A 20,072-nucleotide genomic window follows, 5' to 3' on the forward strand; every position below is an offset into this window, starting at 1 on the left:
TTGATTAATGACTTGATAATGTTGATGTAACACCCCCAAATCTTCCTCTACGGAAATACTAGTATAATACGTATAATTATACTGTAGAGATAGACTTAGACGTATTATCGTCGCGTGATTACGCAAGGCTACTCAAACTTACTAAACAAAACCAATACTTTGCAGCGTAATACTCTTATTTTATTAATAATAGACTATAAATAGTAATCATTGTCATGAGTACTCAAAAATAAAACACAAAACCAACATTTCCTAATTCCCGGGACTCCATATGCTCAATTATTGACTCCACCTGAAATTAGTCAACACTGCTTACCATTAAGGTAAACAGGATGAACCAAAACAAAATAAGAAATACGAATTAGCAAAATACACTAGTGCATAATTGAGTTTATGTAACACATGATTAGTAACACTTCTTAAAATGCAAAATATTAGATTTATAAGTAACATTTTGGTAACACTTTATTAAAATGTAACACTTAATGTAACACTTTTAGCATAAGTAACATTTCAAAGTAACACTTTTAAAATAGGTAGCATTTTATGGTAACACAAATATAGATGTTACCTTATTTTTGGAAAAAAATACATGTGTTAATCCCCAAATTTATATCAATTCATTAAAATAGCCAATTAGCCGCCAAAGTTAAAACAAAATTTGGGCCAAAACCGCCAGATTAATAAAAAAAACAAGAAGAAAAGAAAATTGCAATCTCTCAAAATTTTATTTCATCTTCATTCCCAATTCAACAGCCCTAGCAACGATAGATAATCGATTAGGTTTAAGCAGAAATCAGTCATCTCCACTATTTCATCATAAGATTAGTCTTCTCGCGCAATTTTGTCTGAATTGAAGTTTCTTTAAAAAATCAGTCGTCTCGCGCAATCTGAAATCAAGTCATCTTGGGCAATTTCATCGTGATATTGGTTTCATTGTATTCATGCTTCTAATTTCAGGTACTTTATGATTTGTGATGGATGGTTTTCTAATTTTTTTGGTTATTAACCTTTAATTTTCAAGAATGTATGAATTAAAGCTTTTATTTTTCGATTGAATTGTGAATGGTTATTGCCTTTGTGTTTGATGTGGTTCTATTTTTTAATTGAATTTTTTTATTTGGGTATTTCGAGTTTGGTTTGTGATTCTGAATTTTAATTCTATGCTATTGGATTTTTTTTTTGGAGTTCATGCATGTCGTCGAGGGCATTCTAGTTGCTACTTCTAAAGCTTGTTTGCATTATTCGAGTGAATTTGTGTTTCCTTTCTCTTTTTTTTTTCATTGCTGATGAAACAATCCATCTTTGATTGTAATTGCCTCTATTGGGTAGCATAGTTAGTGGATTAAATTTCCAATTAATTCCATATAATGATATAAACCATGATTAGTAGTAGAATTATTGATATTGAAGAAGTGAAAGCAGTTGTTTGTTGTTGTTGGTAATGGAGTTTGAGGTGATAGAGAGAAAAGATGATGTATTTGAGGAGGGATAAGGTTCTGCTTTGATTTTGTATTTTTCACCATCCATAAATATTTAAATCGTTTATTAGATTATTACAAATTTACAATTTCATGTAGGTCCATGTGTGTGGCTCATAATGGAGGATTTATCTTCGTAGAGGCTCATAAGAGACTAATTGTACATTTCCTATAATCTTTTGGAGATATAAATATAATTGCCACCACCATATAGATAGTGTGAAGAACTTCTTAACCTGTTTATGTTATTTTTCATCCTAAAAGTGTACTCATCATAGTATGTGGTAATGTGATAATGAGTGAGAAACTTATTTTTGCTTCTTCCAAAGTCCCTAGAGTAGAATCTGTTTAGTAGTGTATAACATAATTCTATTGGAACAATACTATTTCTACATGTCTTACTTTATGGGAGTATGTGTCTATGAATATTGTCATCCTTTTAGACATGTTAAAATTATATGTGATTGTTTTCAATCTCTCAATTCGTGTATGTTTAACTTTTCATAAAGGAGACGAAATGAGTAGTTGGACCAACTTCTTACAATCTAGTCATGAATACGAGAAAGGTGTAGAGGATTATTTAGATAAAGTGTTCTCTACACGAGCAATTGGAGATCAAATTACTTGCCCATGTAAGGCGTGTTATCACTGCTTTTGGCATCGTAGGGAGACAGTGTTCAATCATTTGATTGCAAACGGGATCGAGCCTGGCACTGAAGGATGGCATTGCTATGAAAAGGGCAAGTCATCAACATCAAATACTAAGAGGGATGTTGAAGACATGCATGACGATATTGAACGTTTGATATATGATGTTCATAGAGATATGACAGAAAGGTATGAAGGTGTTGGAGATGAGCCCAATGATGAGGCTAAGAAGTTTTATAAGTTAGTTGAAGATGGAAAACAAGAGTTATATCCTGGGTGCAAAAAATTTTCAAAGTTATCATTTCTTATTCGTTTATTACCTTTTGAAGTGTACTCATGGGTTAACTAATATAGCAATTTCAGAGTTTTTAGATCTTTTTCGAGAAGTGTTACCAGATGCATCAAATTTGCCTAACTCTTTTAATGAGGCAAAGAAATTGATAAAAGATCTGGGTCTTCATTATGACAAGATTGATGCATGTCGTAATGATTGTATGCTATATTGGAAGGAGCATGAAGCTGCCACGTCTTGCTATGTTTTTCATGCTCCAAGGTGGAAAGAAACACAGACTGAATCCCAAGAAGATATTAACAATCAACCATCTAAGAAAGTGCATCAAGTCCCTGAAAAAGTTCTTTGGCATTTCCCTCTTAAACCAAGGCTTCAAAGGTTGTACATGTGTTCAGAAATAGCAGAGCTAATGAGGTGGCACGATGAAGAAAGAAAGAAAGATGAGTTATTGAGGCATCCGGTTGATGGTGAGGCCTGGAAAGAGTTTGACCAAAAGTACCCAGATTTTGCTAATGAGACACGTAATGTTCGTTTAGGCCTCGCAAGTGACGGATTCAATCCATTTCGAACTATGAGCATACAACATTGTACATGGCCTGTTGTTCTAATTAATTATAACTTACCACCATGGTTGTGTATGAAGCCAGAATTCTTAATATTATCTCTTCTTATTACCGGGCCCACCTCTCCTAGAAAAGACATTGATTTCTATTTTCAACCATTGGTTCAAGAACTCAAAGATTTGTGGGATTATGGATTGGACACCTATGATGCGGGGAAGCGTCAAACATTTAAGATGCATGCAGCTTTACAATCAACGACCAGCAACTTTCCAGGTTATGCTATGTTATCGGGTTGGAGCACCAAAGGGAAGTTTGCATGCCCTTATTGTCACTACGAGTCTGATCATCATCACTTGAGTAATAGTAACAAATCCTGTTATTGGGATCATCGTCGATGGTTAGATGTAAATCATCCTTGGCGGCATGATATGGTGTCTTTTAATGGGGAAAAGGAAGAGAGGACAACTCCAGATCCTTTAACAGGGGATCAAATTTCAAGCTTGTTGGAAAACTGGGAAAACAAGTTTGGAAAGTTACAACCAAAGAAGAAATATGTAGATTATCCTTGGAGAAAGTCCTCTATCTTCCACATTTTGCCTTATTGGAAAGATTGTGGTTTTCGTCATCATTTAGATGTCATGCACATTGAAAAAAACTTTTGTGATAATGTGCTCACAACTTTGTTAGACATACTTGGAAAGTCAAAAGATCATCATAAGGCTCGATTAGATCTGCAAGAAATGGGTATAAGGGGAGAACTACATCCCGTGGATGCATATGACGAGCGATATGTTTTGTTGCCCAAAGCATCATTCTCAATGATGAAGGAAGAGAAAAGCATATTTTGTAGTGTTTTGAAGAAGGCAAAGCTGCCCCAAGGTTGTGCATCAAATATTATAAGGTGTGTACAAGTCAAGGAGGGGAAAATATCAGGGAACAAGACTCATGATGCTCATATAATAATGCAACACTTGCTCCTGTCGGCTATTAGGAAAACTTTACCAAAGCATGTTGTTTTACCTCTTATGAGATTGATTGGCTTTTTTAAGGAAATATACAAGATAGTCATCAATCCGAAAGATTTGGATCGCCTTCAAGCAAGAATTGTTGACTCTTTGTGAACTAGAAAGAATATTTCCACCTTCTTTTTTTGACATAATGATCCACTTACCGATTCATTTGGTTGATGAAATCAAGCGTGGTGAACCGGTGTGTGATTGGTGGATGTACCCTATAGAAAGGTACCTCGAAAAGTTAAAATCATATGTTAAAAACCGATGTCGTCCTGAGACTTCTATAACATAAGGTTATTTAGCTGAAGAGTGCTTGATATTTTGCTCTAGGTATTTGAATGCTAGTGTAAAGAAGCGATCTAAGTGGTTTAACAAAATTCAATAGAAAACTGATGAAATTGATGAAGAATTACCTTTATTCCCTAAGGCAAGTTATCCTCTTGGGAGGAAAAAGAAAGGGAAGAAGAAAGAGAAGGCATACACTCTTGATTCAGACACAATGGCTCCAGCACATCGTTATGTGTTGTTTAATTGTCAAGATGACCAAGTTGAGAATTACATCAAGTGAGTAATTGTTTAATATCTTATCCATTGTGTTGAAATTTATATTTTATTTTATTACCTTACTTATATGGTTAATACTATGAAGGGAACATGAAGATTTTGTGAAGAAGAAGTCTAGAGACAAACAAAAAAGAAGGTGGAAAGAGGCGCAAGAGCATAGCAATGAATTCATTGTTTGGTTTAGAGAAAAGATTGTGGTGGATAATGTCCCGGATCATATTAAGTGGCTATCAAAAGGTCCTTCTACTATTGCAAGGAGGTACACTGGATATTTTTGTAATGGATATAAGTTCTACACTAGAGATCATGATGAAAGGTGTAAAACTCAAAATAGCGGAGTCTCTTTAACTGCTTTGACTCCAAGCTTCGCAAGTAGCAAGGATCACAATCCTGTTCTTGGTAACGTCACATATTATGGGGCTATGAAATTGATAATTGAGGTCGATTATTGGAGTGCATTTAGTGTTGTGTTGTTTGAGTGTGATTGGTTCCATGTGGAAGTAGATGATTATGCTCTCACTCGCGTTAACTTTAAGAAATTGTGTTCTAAAGATGATCCTTTTGTCTTGGCATCACAAGGGCATCAAGTTTTCTATACTCAAGATGGCCTTGAAGAAGATTGGCATTATGTGCACAGAAATTTGCCAAGAGACTTTTTTATGCCGAGGGGCAATTTGAACACACATATATGAATGAAGTTCGTGAGCATGCAGAGGATGTAATTCTGGCTACAAACCATGATGAACACCAAAGTTGGTGTAGAGAAGCTGCTTATGATAGAGTTAAGGTGCCTGTTGACCGTGAAATGATAGATCAAAATCACGAAGAATGTTCTGATATAGATGACACAGATTGGGATTGGATGGAACCATCAAAGTGACATGTTTAGATTGTTTTTTTTTTGGATAATTAACCTTCGTTTTAACTTATTATTTGAATTTGACAAACTATTATTGAAGTGTGCTATTTTTCTGTTTGAACTTGTTTTCTTATGAAATTTATTAGTTAGTGGTTAAATTTGGTGTTGAGCTTTAGAATTACTCTAACCTTTATTTTAATTGTTAAATTTATTTGAGGTTTGATATTATAGTGATAGTGTTTACATTTGGCAGTTTTGAGTTGTGTGCTATCTTGGTGCTCGGGCAGCAAGCGAGTTGTGTCGGCTTCACTGAGGTAGTTTCTACTATTGACATAATTTCAATTAACTTTTATCTTTGCACTATTAGCAGTCTGAGTATTAGCAAGATTAATATCTACCTCAGACTATTAGATGATAAGAGTTGAGTATAAGGTGATCATACTATTATGTATACCGAAATTTGCATTGCATTGCTCTTTCTGACAAATAACATGATTTTATGCAATTAGGTGCTCATCTTGTGCTTTTTCTGTCCTCAGGTACTCAGGTGATATGCATGCTCTTTATTTGCTCAAGTGCTTTTATTAATAATTGTACGAAATTGTGTTATTTGTATTACCTTTTTACTCGGTCTTGGGTCAGTCAGGTGAATATAAAGTCAGGGCTGATAGCCTTGTGCTCTAAACCCAAACTTAGTGGACTGAATTTTTACTTTGCTTGATCTGATTGTGTTAAGGCCTAGGTCCTGTAAAATACTATGTAGTATCATCTAGGGTAAATCATTTCTCTTTATTTCCAGAATAGATGATTTAATACCTAGATCTTTGAAGGCAAGATCATGTGCAACAAATGTTATATTTGAATATAGTGCATGCAGGTTATGAAAACTAAGTACGGGATTGTAATGGACTCAGACCACTTCTCAACTAACAACAAGGCCCCAAAACACAAGTCCTAAGCTTACAGCTCTCAATTCGTGGGTTTAGCCCAAAACACTCAAAGATACTCTACTACAAACTGTTTTCCCTAAGCTTCCCCCCGTTTTCATTTATATACACAATTCCCTAAACTAATCTAGTGGCTGGTTTTGTCTTCACTTGCTGAATTCAGAACTGAAATCCAGAGCTAAATTCAGAACTGAAATCCAAAGCTGAATTCAGAACTGAAATCCAGAACAGAATTCAGAACTGAAATTCAAAACTGAATTCAGTTCTGAATTTCAGAACTGAAATTCAAAGCTAATTTTAAATATGTGAATTGATTATGAGCATGAGTATTGAATGATTAGAGTTGGGATTAGTCCCTTACAATTTAATGAACCTGATGCAACTGCTTGTTGTATGAGTCATGCGTGGGGAGTGATTTGATCTCTTGACTTGTGTTGCATATTTAATTCTGTCATTATAAATGAGAGTTTTTTTGATGAAATTGTGATCTGACTTGTGTTGAAATAGTGTTGTATATGCTTATATCTTCCTGCAACAATTTATTGTAGAGGAATTGTGATCTGGCTGGTGTGTTGCCTTTTTTTTGGGTGTGGTATCTATCAAAAGCTACATTTTCTGCTTCAATGTTTCCCTCCTTACATTTTTTTTTAACTTAGCAAATCTCCTCACCATTTTTGTCGAGAGAATGGAAATTATTTTAGAGACCAAGGTAATGCTTATTAACATTAGTGGACACTAGACAAGTTATATAAATTCTTGCTTAGCAATTTAAGTATAAAACACATGCTCATATTTTTTTTTCTCGAATCTGCGAACAGATATCTGCTGTAGACATTGTACAAAATTCTAAACTGATTGCCTTGTGTGTTATTTGTAGGAAGAAAGATTTAGATGGCAGACTATGAGAAACTTAGACAAAAAACTATTGAACAAAATAGAATCAGGATGAAGGATTTAGGGTTACATCCATGGCTTATGAAATGAAACAGTCAATGAAGGGATCGAAACAAACGAAAAAAAGGAAGAAGGTGACAAAAGATACTGACGAGTATACACCTGATGAAGAGGCTGAACTGAACCTCTCAAGTGAAAAGGATGAAAATAAGATAAGGAAAAACGCTCTAAACTTGAGGTCTCGGGTAATACCCTAAATTTTGGAGTATTAATTTTGGAGTATTTTTAGTCAACGATTTCTTTTCAAAAATAAATAAATAAACTTTAAAACTAATTATTATTATTTTCAAATTGTAAAAATTATTATTATTATTATTTTCGGATTTGATAAAAAAAATGATTTTGGATAACATCCAGAGATTGGTATGAAAGCTGATAAAAAGGAATTTTGAAAATCTGTTTACTGAGTTTATGTAACAAACTCAAGATAAGTTTGACCCTTATTTTGGGAAATTTCTAGAATGCTAAACAACTCAAATTATATAAAGCCCCCTTAACCTCAAATTTCAATACCGTACTTTCAATCTTTTCTCAGGTAAACTATCTCTTCTATAAAAAAAAAAAAAAAAAAAAAAAAAAAAAAAAAAGGAATTTCGTTTCAATGGAATTTGGGATTTGGGTTAGTGGAAATTTGGGGATTTTGGTGATGATGATGGACGAATGATGATGGTGAATGGTGATAATGACAATGGTGGAGATGATGATGATATAATACGATCCATCTAACTCTATAATTAGTTGTTTATATTTTGTTTTTGGGGTGTCTAGATTATGGATTGTGATAAATTAATCACACCCTCAATTTTTTTTATATATAGTCGTATAATTATCTAACTTAGAATCGTTTATTTGTAGACGGAGGCTACTAAGTGAACATTACGGAGGTTAATTACCTTGAGTTTTTACGCACGATCAAGGTAATTTTCAATGTCCATCATCTTTAGAATCCTGTTAGGAAATTGTTTTGAAATATTATGTGTCAAATACGTGCTTATGTCATTATATGTGATGAGTGTGTTATCGTATGATATTATGGAATCATATGTTATATATGAGTTTTCTATTTTGTGTACTAGTATATGTAATTTCGAAAAAAATATGATTATTTGTTATCGTAGGAGTTTTTTTTTTTAATATAATCTTGGGTATTGGATGATTGATTATACGTGATTGATGGTCTATATGTCATGTGGGATGACTATGGTCTAATAATACTGAAATTGAAGTATTGTTACTTGAAATTAAACTGATTTGTGCAATACTTGTGTACAGTGTAATTGGATGATATAATCTAATAAAATGTACAGTGAAATTTAATTTAAGAAGGGAAATGAAACCCGAAAGGGTGAAGAACAGGTTGCCCACTAGTATTTATGGTTGCTACTAGTTGGTTTAAATTATTGTATATTGTTGTTAGACTTCCTCCTAATCACTGGGTATTAGTGAGGGGTGTGCACACTAGGGACATTCTGTTTATTTTATGGCCAATTAGGGTTACGCGCGACCCTCTGTAAAGTAGGTGGTGACAGGGACTAGTCCCGGCTTACTGGCGTTCTCTTTCCCTTTCTTAAATAAATTAATAATATGTTATGTGACTATTTGAACTTGGTTGAGTATTAAAATATTTATGAGACTATATTATGTATAAAATATTTTGAACTAAAATTATTTATTTTACAAGATGGAGTTGGAATTACTCAGTTTATCTGATTTTTGGGAGTTTTTTCTCTTTTCTTGTTTCTGATTTATTTTGCGGGTTGGTAAAAAAGGTACTCGGTTACATGTGAGGAGACGTTAGCATAATCATGTAGCTAAGACAATTCAGTTTATTCCCGAATTTAATTATTTCCTCTCAATTATTGGTTTCAAATAATTGCAGTTTTGATGTAATGACTATTTTATTTTGCCACAACTTAGACCACTTAGTTTATTTAAATATTATGTTATTTTTGCTTTGCATTTATTTTCTACGGAAAATAAGTGTAGCAGTAACACTCCCAGAGTTCGATGGTTGGGTTTTTGAAAGTTAAAGGTTACTCTTATTGTTTTAAAGACTCCAATTTTGGGGGTGTTACAAATTGGTATGCAGAGCCAAGGTTTTTCAAAATTTAGAGACTAAAATGAATTAAATTAAAGATTTAGGTTTAAAATTTGTACATAAGTTTAAAATCGATTTAAGCTTAGGAAAGCCATGAGTGTGGGAATCACGATAAGGGATTTATGTGTTTTATAGTACTTTCATTTAATACTTATTACGTGATTATTTACTTTCTTTTATTAGATGGTACGAGTACTTAAAACTGCAAGAAAGTCGAGTGCTACGAAGAGTACACATTTATTACCTGATTCTCCTTACGGGATTCGTATGAATTATAATGAAAATATTCGACATTACGCGTACCGCTTAAATCTCTGCATTGAGCACTTTCATTACAATATACTTGGGGGCCAATCTATTTATCTCACTCCAGAGAGGCGATCTCAAATCCTTCTACACACGTTAATTGGGAAGGGACCCTATTCTCAACTTACAAAGAAGTATGTTGACTTATACATCAATGGTAAACCGAATGATAAGTATTATTATGATGAACAATGGATCCGTACTGTGGGCTACCTTGAGAAGGCAATGATGGAAGCCAAGCGAGACTTTGACTATAACCTGGATGATGTGGAGGAGGATGAGCCCGAGGAAGGTGAAGCTCGTGAGAGTCAAGGGGAAAATAGTAATTGAATTATTTATTTTTTTTTTTAAAGCTACGTTTAGTTTATTTGGTTAAAATTTTTATATATTAGTTTTAAAAATAAAAGCTAGTTTCTTATGACTAGAAACTATAGTTTTGGTTTATTTGTAACTAGTAGTTTATTGAGCTATTTAGTACTAGTATTTTATTTCAAAGACAATTTTCGTTCTCTTCTGGTTTTGCAATAAAATAATTTTGATTAATATATTTATACCTAGCTATTTTATGATTATTAATAAAAATCAATTCATTTTTTTTCTATCTATTGTATTTATATAGGACAAAGCTCTTATTTTCTTATGCTTACTTTAGTCAAGACTAGTAATGACTTGGTCGGGTGATAGTGAAATCACAAAGCAATGCGCGAATTTATAGTCTAATGCTAAGTTGATGCATTATTTGGTTTGGAATTTGTCCGACTCTTTGAGTGCTATTGAGATTTAATAAATCGCTTAATTCTTGTCTCTATATGTGCTGATGTGTTACATGAAAGCATGTCATGGTTGATGATTTAATTGCAATTCACACGATCTAAATAAGTCGTGTTAAAATGTGTATGGTGGTAACACCAGTGTTGAAATTGTGCAGACTGTGTATGCAAAATTACCACGTTTACACCAGGTCTCGTTGGAGAAGAATTGCACAAATGGCCGAGACTCCTGCACAACTTGCTGCTAGGTTAAGAGCTCTTTAGCAAATGAACCAGAACCTTGGAAGGTTGTTGCAAAAACAGCTGAATAACAACAACAACCACAACAATAATGACAATGGCCCTCAAACTGCTATGGCTAAGAAACTTGCTGCATTGAAACCTCCGCTATTTATGGGGAAGGAAGATTCCATGTTGGTTGAGAACTGGGTACGTGACTTTGACAAGATTTTCACTGCTGCTGGTACCCCTGATGCTCAGAAGGTGGATCAAGCCACATTCTATTTACGTGAGGCTGCTGATATTTGGTGGGAAAATGAAGGAGCCACCATAAGAGCTCAAAAGAATTTTAACTGGGAGGCTTTTAAGACAGCAATCAGGGATCGTTTCTTTCCTGAGCATATCAAGAGGCAAAAATACAATGAGTTTAGTAGGTTTAACCAAACAGCTGGTATGAGTGTGCAGGAGTATGCTGAGAAATTTAATGAGTACGCAAGGTTTTGTCCTAATGTAGTGCCTGATGAGATATCCAAGGCTCAAAAGTTTCAAGATGGACTGACTTTTAGGATCCAAAAGAAGGTGATCGGGGTTGGTACATGACAGGGTAAAGTCGTATCCCCTAATCAAAAATAATTACCTAAATCTCTAACTAAAGTAGATAGGGAAGTAGGGTCGAACTCCACAGGGAAACAGGTCTTTTTAATTCTAATTAATTATTATAATCTAAATTATCTAAGTAACCAATATTTTTAGGTATGAATTCTATACTACGAAGAATAAGTTTAGGGAGAAAAGAAACAATAATAGAGAAGCCTAGGTCACAGGTTCACCAATAATTAATATCCCGGGATAGAACGAAGTAATTAATAATTAACAATGCGCAAATAACATGATTAACAGGCTCTCGCAATTTATTAATCAACATAGATCTAACAGGCTCTCGCAACTTGCTAGATCTAAGTTCCTATTGAAAATAGCCTTTAATATTAAATTAACATCTGCTCGATTCATCAATTCAATATTGCTAAACATTCACAATCAAATTACATCTGCTCGATTCATAATCTAATTACAAAGAATTAAAACAATTCAATAAGAAATTATCATGCAATATCAATAATTAATAATAACAAACTATCCCTTCATATTAATTATGGATCCCCATAAACCCTAGAATGAAACTACTCCAAATCATCATAACTAAGCCAATCAAGTAAATAATTAAAAGCATAATCAAGAAAGCAATTAAAATAGCTGAAATTAAAAGGGAAGAAATTGTACCAAAAATAAATCTGGAATTAAAGGAAGTATTAAGAACAAAAGTTTAGAGAGAATTTAAGAGAGAGAAAAATACTAAGTAGAGAGAGAAAGTCTAAGAAAGAAGGTCAACTAAAAAGAAGGTGATCGGGGCTGGTACTGTTGCTACTTATAAAGAGGCCTATGATAGAGCTTGTAATATTGAGAGGATTTTCAAACGTGAGCAAGAGGTCAAGGATAGGCATAAGAGGAAAGGGAATGGTGAGAGTTCATCGAACCCTCAAGGTTATGACAAGAGACCACGCCTAGGGGGTAATAGCAATGGGAATGGTGGAAATGGTCAGCAGGGAGGCCGTAACAACAACAATCAAAGCAATAATCACCGGGGCCAGGGGCAACAAAATCAGCAAGGATCTCGCAACCGACCATGCCGTAAATGTAACAAGAGCCATCCAGGACGCAACTGCAATGGAGATTTGCTTACTTGCTTTGAATGTGGAGAGGTTGGTCACAAGAAATTTGAGTGCCCAAAGAAGCAGAATGACAATAATCAAGCTTAGAATGGGCAAGGTAACAACAATGGCAATAAGAGAGGTGGTTATGGGAGGAACTCAAACTACAACAACCGCTTCAACAACAACAATTCTCAGGGCCAAAATGGCAATGCTCAAGGAGGGAATGGCCAAAGAAACAACAATGGCGGAGGAATCAACCACAATGGCAATGGTAGGACCAGTAATGGAAGAATCTATGTCATGAACCAGAGCGAGATTGACTCTAATGTCGACGTTGTGACGGGTACTTTTCTCGTGAACTCAAAACCTGCTTACTAACTTTTTTATTCTGGGGCATCTCATTCTTTTGTAGCCACTTCTTTCTTGAATAAACATGCTTTAAAACCTTCATCTTTGTGTCAAACCAATATAACAATTCCGTCAGGGGAGGTAGTTCCTTGTAGATCCCTATACCAAGACATTCCAGTTAACACTGCTGGAACTGAATTGCTTGCAAACCTTATTCAGTTTGACTTAACTAACTTTGATTTGATATTGGGGATGGATTGGCTTAGCAAATATAAGTCTAGAATTGAGTGTCATACCCAAAAGGTGTCTCTTAGGGGGGCCAAGGGGGAATAGAATCTCTTACCAGGGGGTTGTGTCAAAACCAGGGATCAGTATTGTGTCAGCCATGACTTTTCATTCTTATATCCTAAAGGGCTACCCTATTTATTTATGCCATGTGCAAGATGTGAGTGTAGAAGAAAATCCATAGAAAACATTCCAGTGGTGAGAGAATTCTAAGATGTGTTTCCAGATGAAATTCCAGGGATGCCGCCGATTAGGGAGATTGATTTCAAAATAGACTTAGTGCCTGGGACTGGAGCTATTTCTAAAGCACCATATAGAATGGCACCAGCAGAGATGAAAGAGTTGAAGGTACAGTTGGAGGAGTTGCTGGAGAAGGGTTATATAAGGCCAAGTGTGTCACCTTGGGGAGCACCGGTTTTGTTTGTGAGAAAGAAGGACGGATCCTTAAGGTTGTGTATTGACTACCGAGAGTTGAATAATGTCACTATAAAGAACAAATATCCATTGCCTAGGATCGAGGACTTGTTTGATCAGCTTAAAGGTGCTGGGATATTCTCAAAAATTGACTTGAGGACAGGATACCATCAGTTGAGGATTGCTGAGGAAGATATACCAAAGACAGCGTTTCGCACGAGATACGGACATTATGAGTTCATTGTTATGCCTTTTGGACTCACTAATGCGCCGACAGCTTTTATGGATCTCATGAATAGAACTTTTCAGCCATATTTGGATAAGTATGTGGTGGTGTTCATAGATGATATTTTGGTGTACTCGAGGGATAGAGAAAAGCACGAAGAACATCTAAGAAAGGTGTTGGAGATTCTTAGAGAGAAGAAGTTATATGCCAAATTTTCAAAATGTGAATTTTGGCTAGAGAAGGTAGCATTTCTAAGCCATGTGATCTCAAAGGAAGGAGTTGCGGTGGACCCATCCAAGATTCGGGCAGTTTCTGATTGGCCAAGACCCAAAAGTGTGACCGAAGTGAGAAGTTTCTTAGGGCTTGCTGGATACTATAGGAGATTTGTACAAGACTTTTCGAGGATAGCTCAACCCTTGACAAATTTGATGAAGAAAACTACTAAGTTTCAGTGGGACGAGAGGTATGAGCAATCTTTTCAAGAATTGAAGCGAAGACTCACCTCAGCACCAGTCTTAACCTTACCATCAGGGACTGAGGGGTTTGAAATCTATAGTGACGCATCTAAGAATGGCTTTGGGTGTGTACTTATGCAACATGGGAAGGTTATAGCTTATGCATCAAGGAAGCTCAAGCAACATGAACAGAATTACCCTACTCATGATTTGGAGCTAGGAGCTGTAGTGTTTGCTCTCAAGATCTGGAGACACTACTTGTATGGTGTGAGGTGTAAGGTGTATACGGACCATAAGAGTCATAAATACATATTCACACAGACTCATTTGAAAATGAGGCAAAGGAGATGGCTTGAGGTGCTAACCGATTACAACCCAGACATTCTGTATCACCAAGGAAAGGCGAACAAGGTAGCTGATGCTTTGAGTAGGAAGACAAGTCATACAGTGAACTTGATGATTTTAGCCAAGGAACTTTGTGAAGAATTTAGGAAGTTGAACTTGGAGGTTGTAGAGTATGGTCAGGTGAACGCTCAGTTGAATGCAATGTCAGTCAAACCTACCATATATAATGAGATTCGTGAGAAGCAAATGTTATATGAGTGGTTGACCAAGGTGAGGAAGATGAAAGAAGAAGGAGCGACAACTGAGTTTGATGTAGATGATAGTGGAACAGTGAAATACAAAGGGAGATGGTGTATTCCTAAAAATGAAGATCTTAAAAGGAAGATTTTAGAAGAATCTCACAACACCCCGTACTCTGTACACCCAAGAGGAGATAAGCTCTATAAGGATCTTAAGAAACATTTTTGGTGGCCAAACATGAAGCGTGAGGTAGCCGAGTTTGTGGCAAGGTGCCTTACATGTCAGAAAGTGAAGATACAACATATGAGACCTGGAGGGAAGCTGCAATCCTTAGATGTGCCAGGATGGAAGTGGGAGTCTATCTCTATGGATTTTGTGATGGGATTACCACTTACAAGGGCAGCAAAGAATGCTATTTGGGTCATAGTTGATCGTTTAACGAAAACAGCAAGATTCATAGCAATAAAGGATACTTGGAATGTGAATCAGTTGGCAGTTGCCTATGTGAAAGAAATTGTGAGGCTACATGGAGTTTCTAAAGATATTATTTCAGACAGAGATCCAAGATTTTTATCAAAGTTCTGTGAAATGTTTCAGCAAGCATTTGGCACTATCCTGAAGTTTAGTACAGCGTTTCACCCTGCTACAGATGGATAGAAAAAAAGAACAATTCAGACCTTGTAGGACATGTTGAGAGATTGTGTGATGGACTTTGGTGGATCATGGGACGAAATATTACCTATGATCGAATTTTCATACAATAATAGCCATCATGCGAGTATAGGAATGGCACCTTATGAAGCGTTGTATGGGAGAAATTGTAAGAGTCCTTTGTGTTAGAGCGATATCAGTGAGTCTTTGACTTTGGGGCCAGAAATGATTGAAGAAACAACGAAGCAAGTTAGGCTTATCCAGGAAAACATGAAGGCAGCTCCAGATCGACAAAAGACATATGCAGACCAGAATAGGAGAATAGTGGAATTTGAAGTTGGGGAAAAGGCTTTACTTAAGGTTTCACCTACCAAGGGAGTCATGCGGTTTGGTAGAAAAGAGAAGTTGAGTCCTAGATACATTGGCCCGTATGAAGTATTGAAGAGAGTTGGAGAGGTAGCATATCAACTAGCCTTACCCATGGAGTTAGCCAATGTTCATAATGTTTTTCATGTTTCCCAACTCCGAAAGTATGTTCATGACCCTACCCATGTTATCCAACCCAAGACTATTGAGCTAGATGAGACCTTAACTTTCGAAGAACGCCCTGTGAAAATTCTCAACACCAAAACGAGAAGTACCCGAAATAAGGCGGTAAAGTTAGTTAAAGTGTTATGGTCTAATCAGAATTCTGAAGAAGCGACTTGGGAAGCGGAACATGATATGAAGAAGCGCTACCCATAACTTTTTGAGCAGGTACGGTGAGTTTCGAGGTCGAAACTGTTAAGGGGGGTGTAGGCGTCGCTCGAAGTGCGCCTACGTTAAAAAGCATGTGGTGAATATGCTTGGCACTCATAGGAAGTGGGAATTGACATTACGATTAGGGACAACGATTAGGGACAAATAAAGTAGGGAGCCGCTAACAAGTTTTTAAGGAACTTGTAAACCGTTCACGGATCATAAAAGGCAACCACGAATAAGGGACAGCGAAGGCAACAACGATTGACCCGTGAAGGTTACACCCCATTCATAATCCATGAGATTACTAACTCCATATGGTTCGGAACCACGAAAGGAGGATCGGGGATGATGGTACGAAGTGAGTCATGGAGTCACATTCGCCCGTATTGGCCTCTACTCGATTCTTATAGTGAAAAGCATTTCTGTGATCTCAAAGGCATACAAACAATAATTCAATTCGCTCCAAACTATCATTTAACTAAATTGGTTCAAAATTAATGCACACATAATTTTAAAAATTTGGTGATCACTTCAATTAATAATAAGATTAAAAGGATCCTAAACCGGTTGTCCAAATTATCTTATTAGGCGTGATTTTCAATTACATATTCCCTTTAACATGCAATATAGTGATCAAAATAAATAATAGAATCAATATTAACATAAAAACCAATTTAATCATAATTCCAACAACATAAAATTGTTAGAAAAATAATAATAATAATAATAATAATAATAATAATAATAATAATAATAATAATAATAATAATAATAATAATAATAATAATAATAATAATAATAATAAAAGAGCATGATCCTTACTTTGAATCTGTTTGTTTGCAACTACAAAATAATAAACGAGTTAGTAACTTCAAGGAAATAATAAAACAATAACTAAATTAAATTAAATAAAATAAGGTTGATTTTGGGGCCAAACCCTCAAACGATTCTACCTTTCACGCCTTGGCTTAAGGACAGAACCTCGAGTAAAATATGGACTCCTTTGAGTGCTTGAAGAAGGAATTTTGAAGTGAAAAGGGTAGGCTAGTGTTTAGGTTAAGAGCATAGAAGAGAGAAAAATAAGAATAATCGAATTATGGTTGCCCCGTACATCAGAAATGAGGGGGTATTTATAGGGAAATGTGCTGAGGGAGCACACGGAACCCTAAAATGATAAAAACCCTAAAAAAGTATTCCGTGACACGGTCAAACTGTACCGTGACACGGTTAGACTGTACCGTCAGACGGTACAAGTTCCCGTGACACGGTCAGTTTTGGAGTGACGCGGGAAATTTTTAGAAAACGGAACGGAAAACGCGTTAAGGGTTTACGCGGAAAGGACACGGAACTTCCCGTGTCACGGCAGACCTCCCGTGTCACAAGAAGTCCCACTGTTAGACGGGAACAGTTCCCGTGACACGGTCAAGCTGTACCATGACACGGTCAGTTCCAGTCCATTTTTCCGTCTAAATTCATTTTTAACCCTAATTTCTTTCGGCTTTTTAAGTGCCGATTGATAATTTCGGGCTTTTTATATTTTTTGGACTAAAATAATAAAATAAAATAAAATATTTGGGCCAAAAATAAATAATAAAATAATAAAATAAAAAGGTTTGGGCTTAAAATTAATTAACAAGTTTGGGCTAAAATTAAAAACTATGCTTTTACCAAACATCAAGACTGATCCATGGACCTTTCAAAAATATGGATTTAATAAAATACGATTTTTTAAGCACTCTCGGGATTAAATACTAAACCCGACCAATAGTGGCGGTGAAAGGTTATTTATCATCGGGTTTGGTTTCGGGGAGACATTTTTAGGTGTCTACAGGGGGTAGAATATAATACTAACTTATCTTTTATCGTCGTGTGAGCCTTTTTGAGAGATAACTTTAAAGTTCGAGGACGAACTTTCGTTTTAAGGGGGAGTAGATGTAATACCCCAAATTTTGGAGTATTAATTTTGGAATATTTTTAGTCAACCATTTCTTTTCAAAAATAAATAAATAAACTTTAAAACTAATTATTATTATTTTCAAATTGTAAAAATTATTATTATTATTATTATCGGATTTGAAAAAAAAAAAAAAAAAAAAAAAAAAAAAAAAAAAAAAAAAAACTGATTTTTGATAACATACAGAGATTGGTATGAAAGCTGATAAAAAGGAATTTTGAAAATCTGTTTATTGAGTTTATGTAAAAAACTCAAGATAAGTTTGACCCTTATCTTGTGAAATTTTTAGAATGCTAAACAACTCAAATTATATAAAGCCCCCTTAACCTCAAATTTAAATACCGTACTTTTTCAATCTTTTCTGAGGTAAACTATCTCTTCTATAAAAAAAATAAAAAAAAAAAGGAATTTCGTTTTAGTGGAATTTGGGATTTGGGTTAGTGGAAATTTGGGGATTTTGGTGATGATGATGGTGAATGGTGATGATGATAATGGTGGAGATGATGATGATATAAAACGATCCATCTAACTCTATAATTAGTTGTTTATATTTTTTTTTTTGGGGTGTCTAGATTATGGATTGTGATAAATTAATCACACCCTCAAATTTTTTTTACATATAGTCGTATAATTATCTAACTTAGAATCGTTTATTTGTAGACGGAGGCTACTAAGTGAAAGTTATGAAGGTTAATTACCTTGAGTTTTTACGCACGTTCAAGGTAACTTTCAATGTCCATCATTTTAGAATCCCGTTAGGAAATTGTTTTGAAATTTTATGTGTCAAATACGTGCTTATGTAATTATATGTGATGAGTGTGTTATTGTATGATATTATGGAATCATATTTATATATGAGTTTTCTATTTTGTGTACTAGTATATGTAATTTCGAAAAAATATGATTATTTGTTATCGTATGAGTATTTTTTTTAATATAATCTTGGGTATTGGATGATTGATTATACGTGATTGATTGTCTATATGTCATGTAGGAAGACTATGGTCTAATAATACTGAAATTGAAGTATTGTAACTTGAAATTAAATTGATTTGTGCAATACTTGTGTACAGTGTAATTGGATGATATAATCTAATAAAATGTACAGTGAAATTTAATTTAAGAAGGGAAATGAAACCCGAAAGGGTGAAGAATAGGTTGCCCACTAGTAGTTATGGTTGCTACTAGTTGGTTTAAATTATTGTATATTGCTATTAGTCTTCCTCCTGATCACTGGGTATTAGTGAGGGGTGTGCACACTAGGGACATTTTGTTTAATTTATGGCCAATAAGGGTTACGCGCGACCCTCTGTAAAGTAGGTGGTGACAGGGACTAGTCCCGGCTTACTGGTGTTCTCTTTCCCTTTCTTAAATAAAGTAATAATATTTATGTGACTATTTGAACTTGGTTGAGTATTAAAATATTTATGAGACTATATTATGTATAAAATGCTTTGAACTAAAATTATTTATTTTACGGGATGGAGTTGGAATTACTCAGTTTATCTGATTTTTGGGAGTTTTCTCTCTTTTCTTATTTTTGATTTATTTTGCAGGTTGGTAAAAAAAGGTACTCGGTTACATGTGAGGAGACGTTAGAATAATCACGTAGCTAAGACAATTTATTTTATTCCCGAATTTAATTATTTCCTCTCAATTATTGGTTTCAAATAATTGCAGTTTGTATGTAATGTCTATTTTATTTTGCCACAACTTAGACCACTTAGTTTATTTAAATATTATGTTATTTTTGCTTTGCATTTATTTTCTACGGAAAATAAGTGTAGCAGTAACACTCCCAGAGTTCGATGGTTGGGTTTTTGAAAGTTAAAGGTTACTCTTATTGTTTTAAAGACTCGAATTTTTGGGGTGTTACAAATTGGTATGCAGAGCCAAGATTTTTCAAAATTTAGGGACTAAAATGAATTAAATTAAAGATTTAGGTTTAAAATTTGTACATAAGTTTAAAATTGATTTAAGCTTAGGA

The 20,072-nt window shown here is 34.8% G+C and overlaps 2 protein-coding genes across 2 annotated transcripts; both read left to right on the top strand.

Moving 5' to 3' along the window:
- The first annotated feature begins 1,998 nt into the window (after positions 1–1,998).
- LOC145625201 (uncharacterized) lies at positions 1,999–4,105 on the top strand. The gene is made up of 2 exons (XM_081678275.1): positions 1,999–2,440; positions 2,484–4,105. The coding sequence occupies exons 1-2, from the start codon at positions 1,999–2,001 to the stop codon at positions 4,103–4,105; spliced, it is 2,064 nt and encodes a 687-aa protein (XP_081534401.1).
- Positions 4,106–10,762: 6,657 nt separating this feature from the next.
- On the top strand, positions 10,763–11,314 carry LOC145625202 (uncharacterized). Its single transcript, XM_081678276.1, has one exon. It carries the CDS (start codon positions 10,763–10,765, stop codon positions 11,312–11,314), a length of 552 nt encoding a protein of 183 aa, XP_081534402.1.
- Positions 11,315–20,072: the final 8,758 nt, after the last annotated feature.

The sequence above is a fragment of the Chenopodium album genome, chromosome 3, assembly GCF_948465745.1.
Source record: "Chenopodium album chromosome 3, dcCheAlbu1.1, whole genome shotgun sequence".
Lineage (NCBI taxonomy): Eukaryota > Viridiplantae > Streptophyta > Magnoliopsida > Caryophyllales > Amaranthaceae > Chenopodium > Chenopodium album.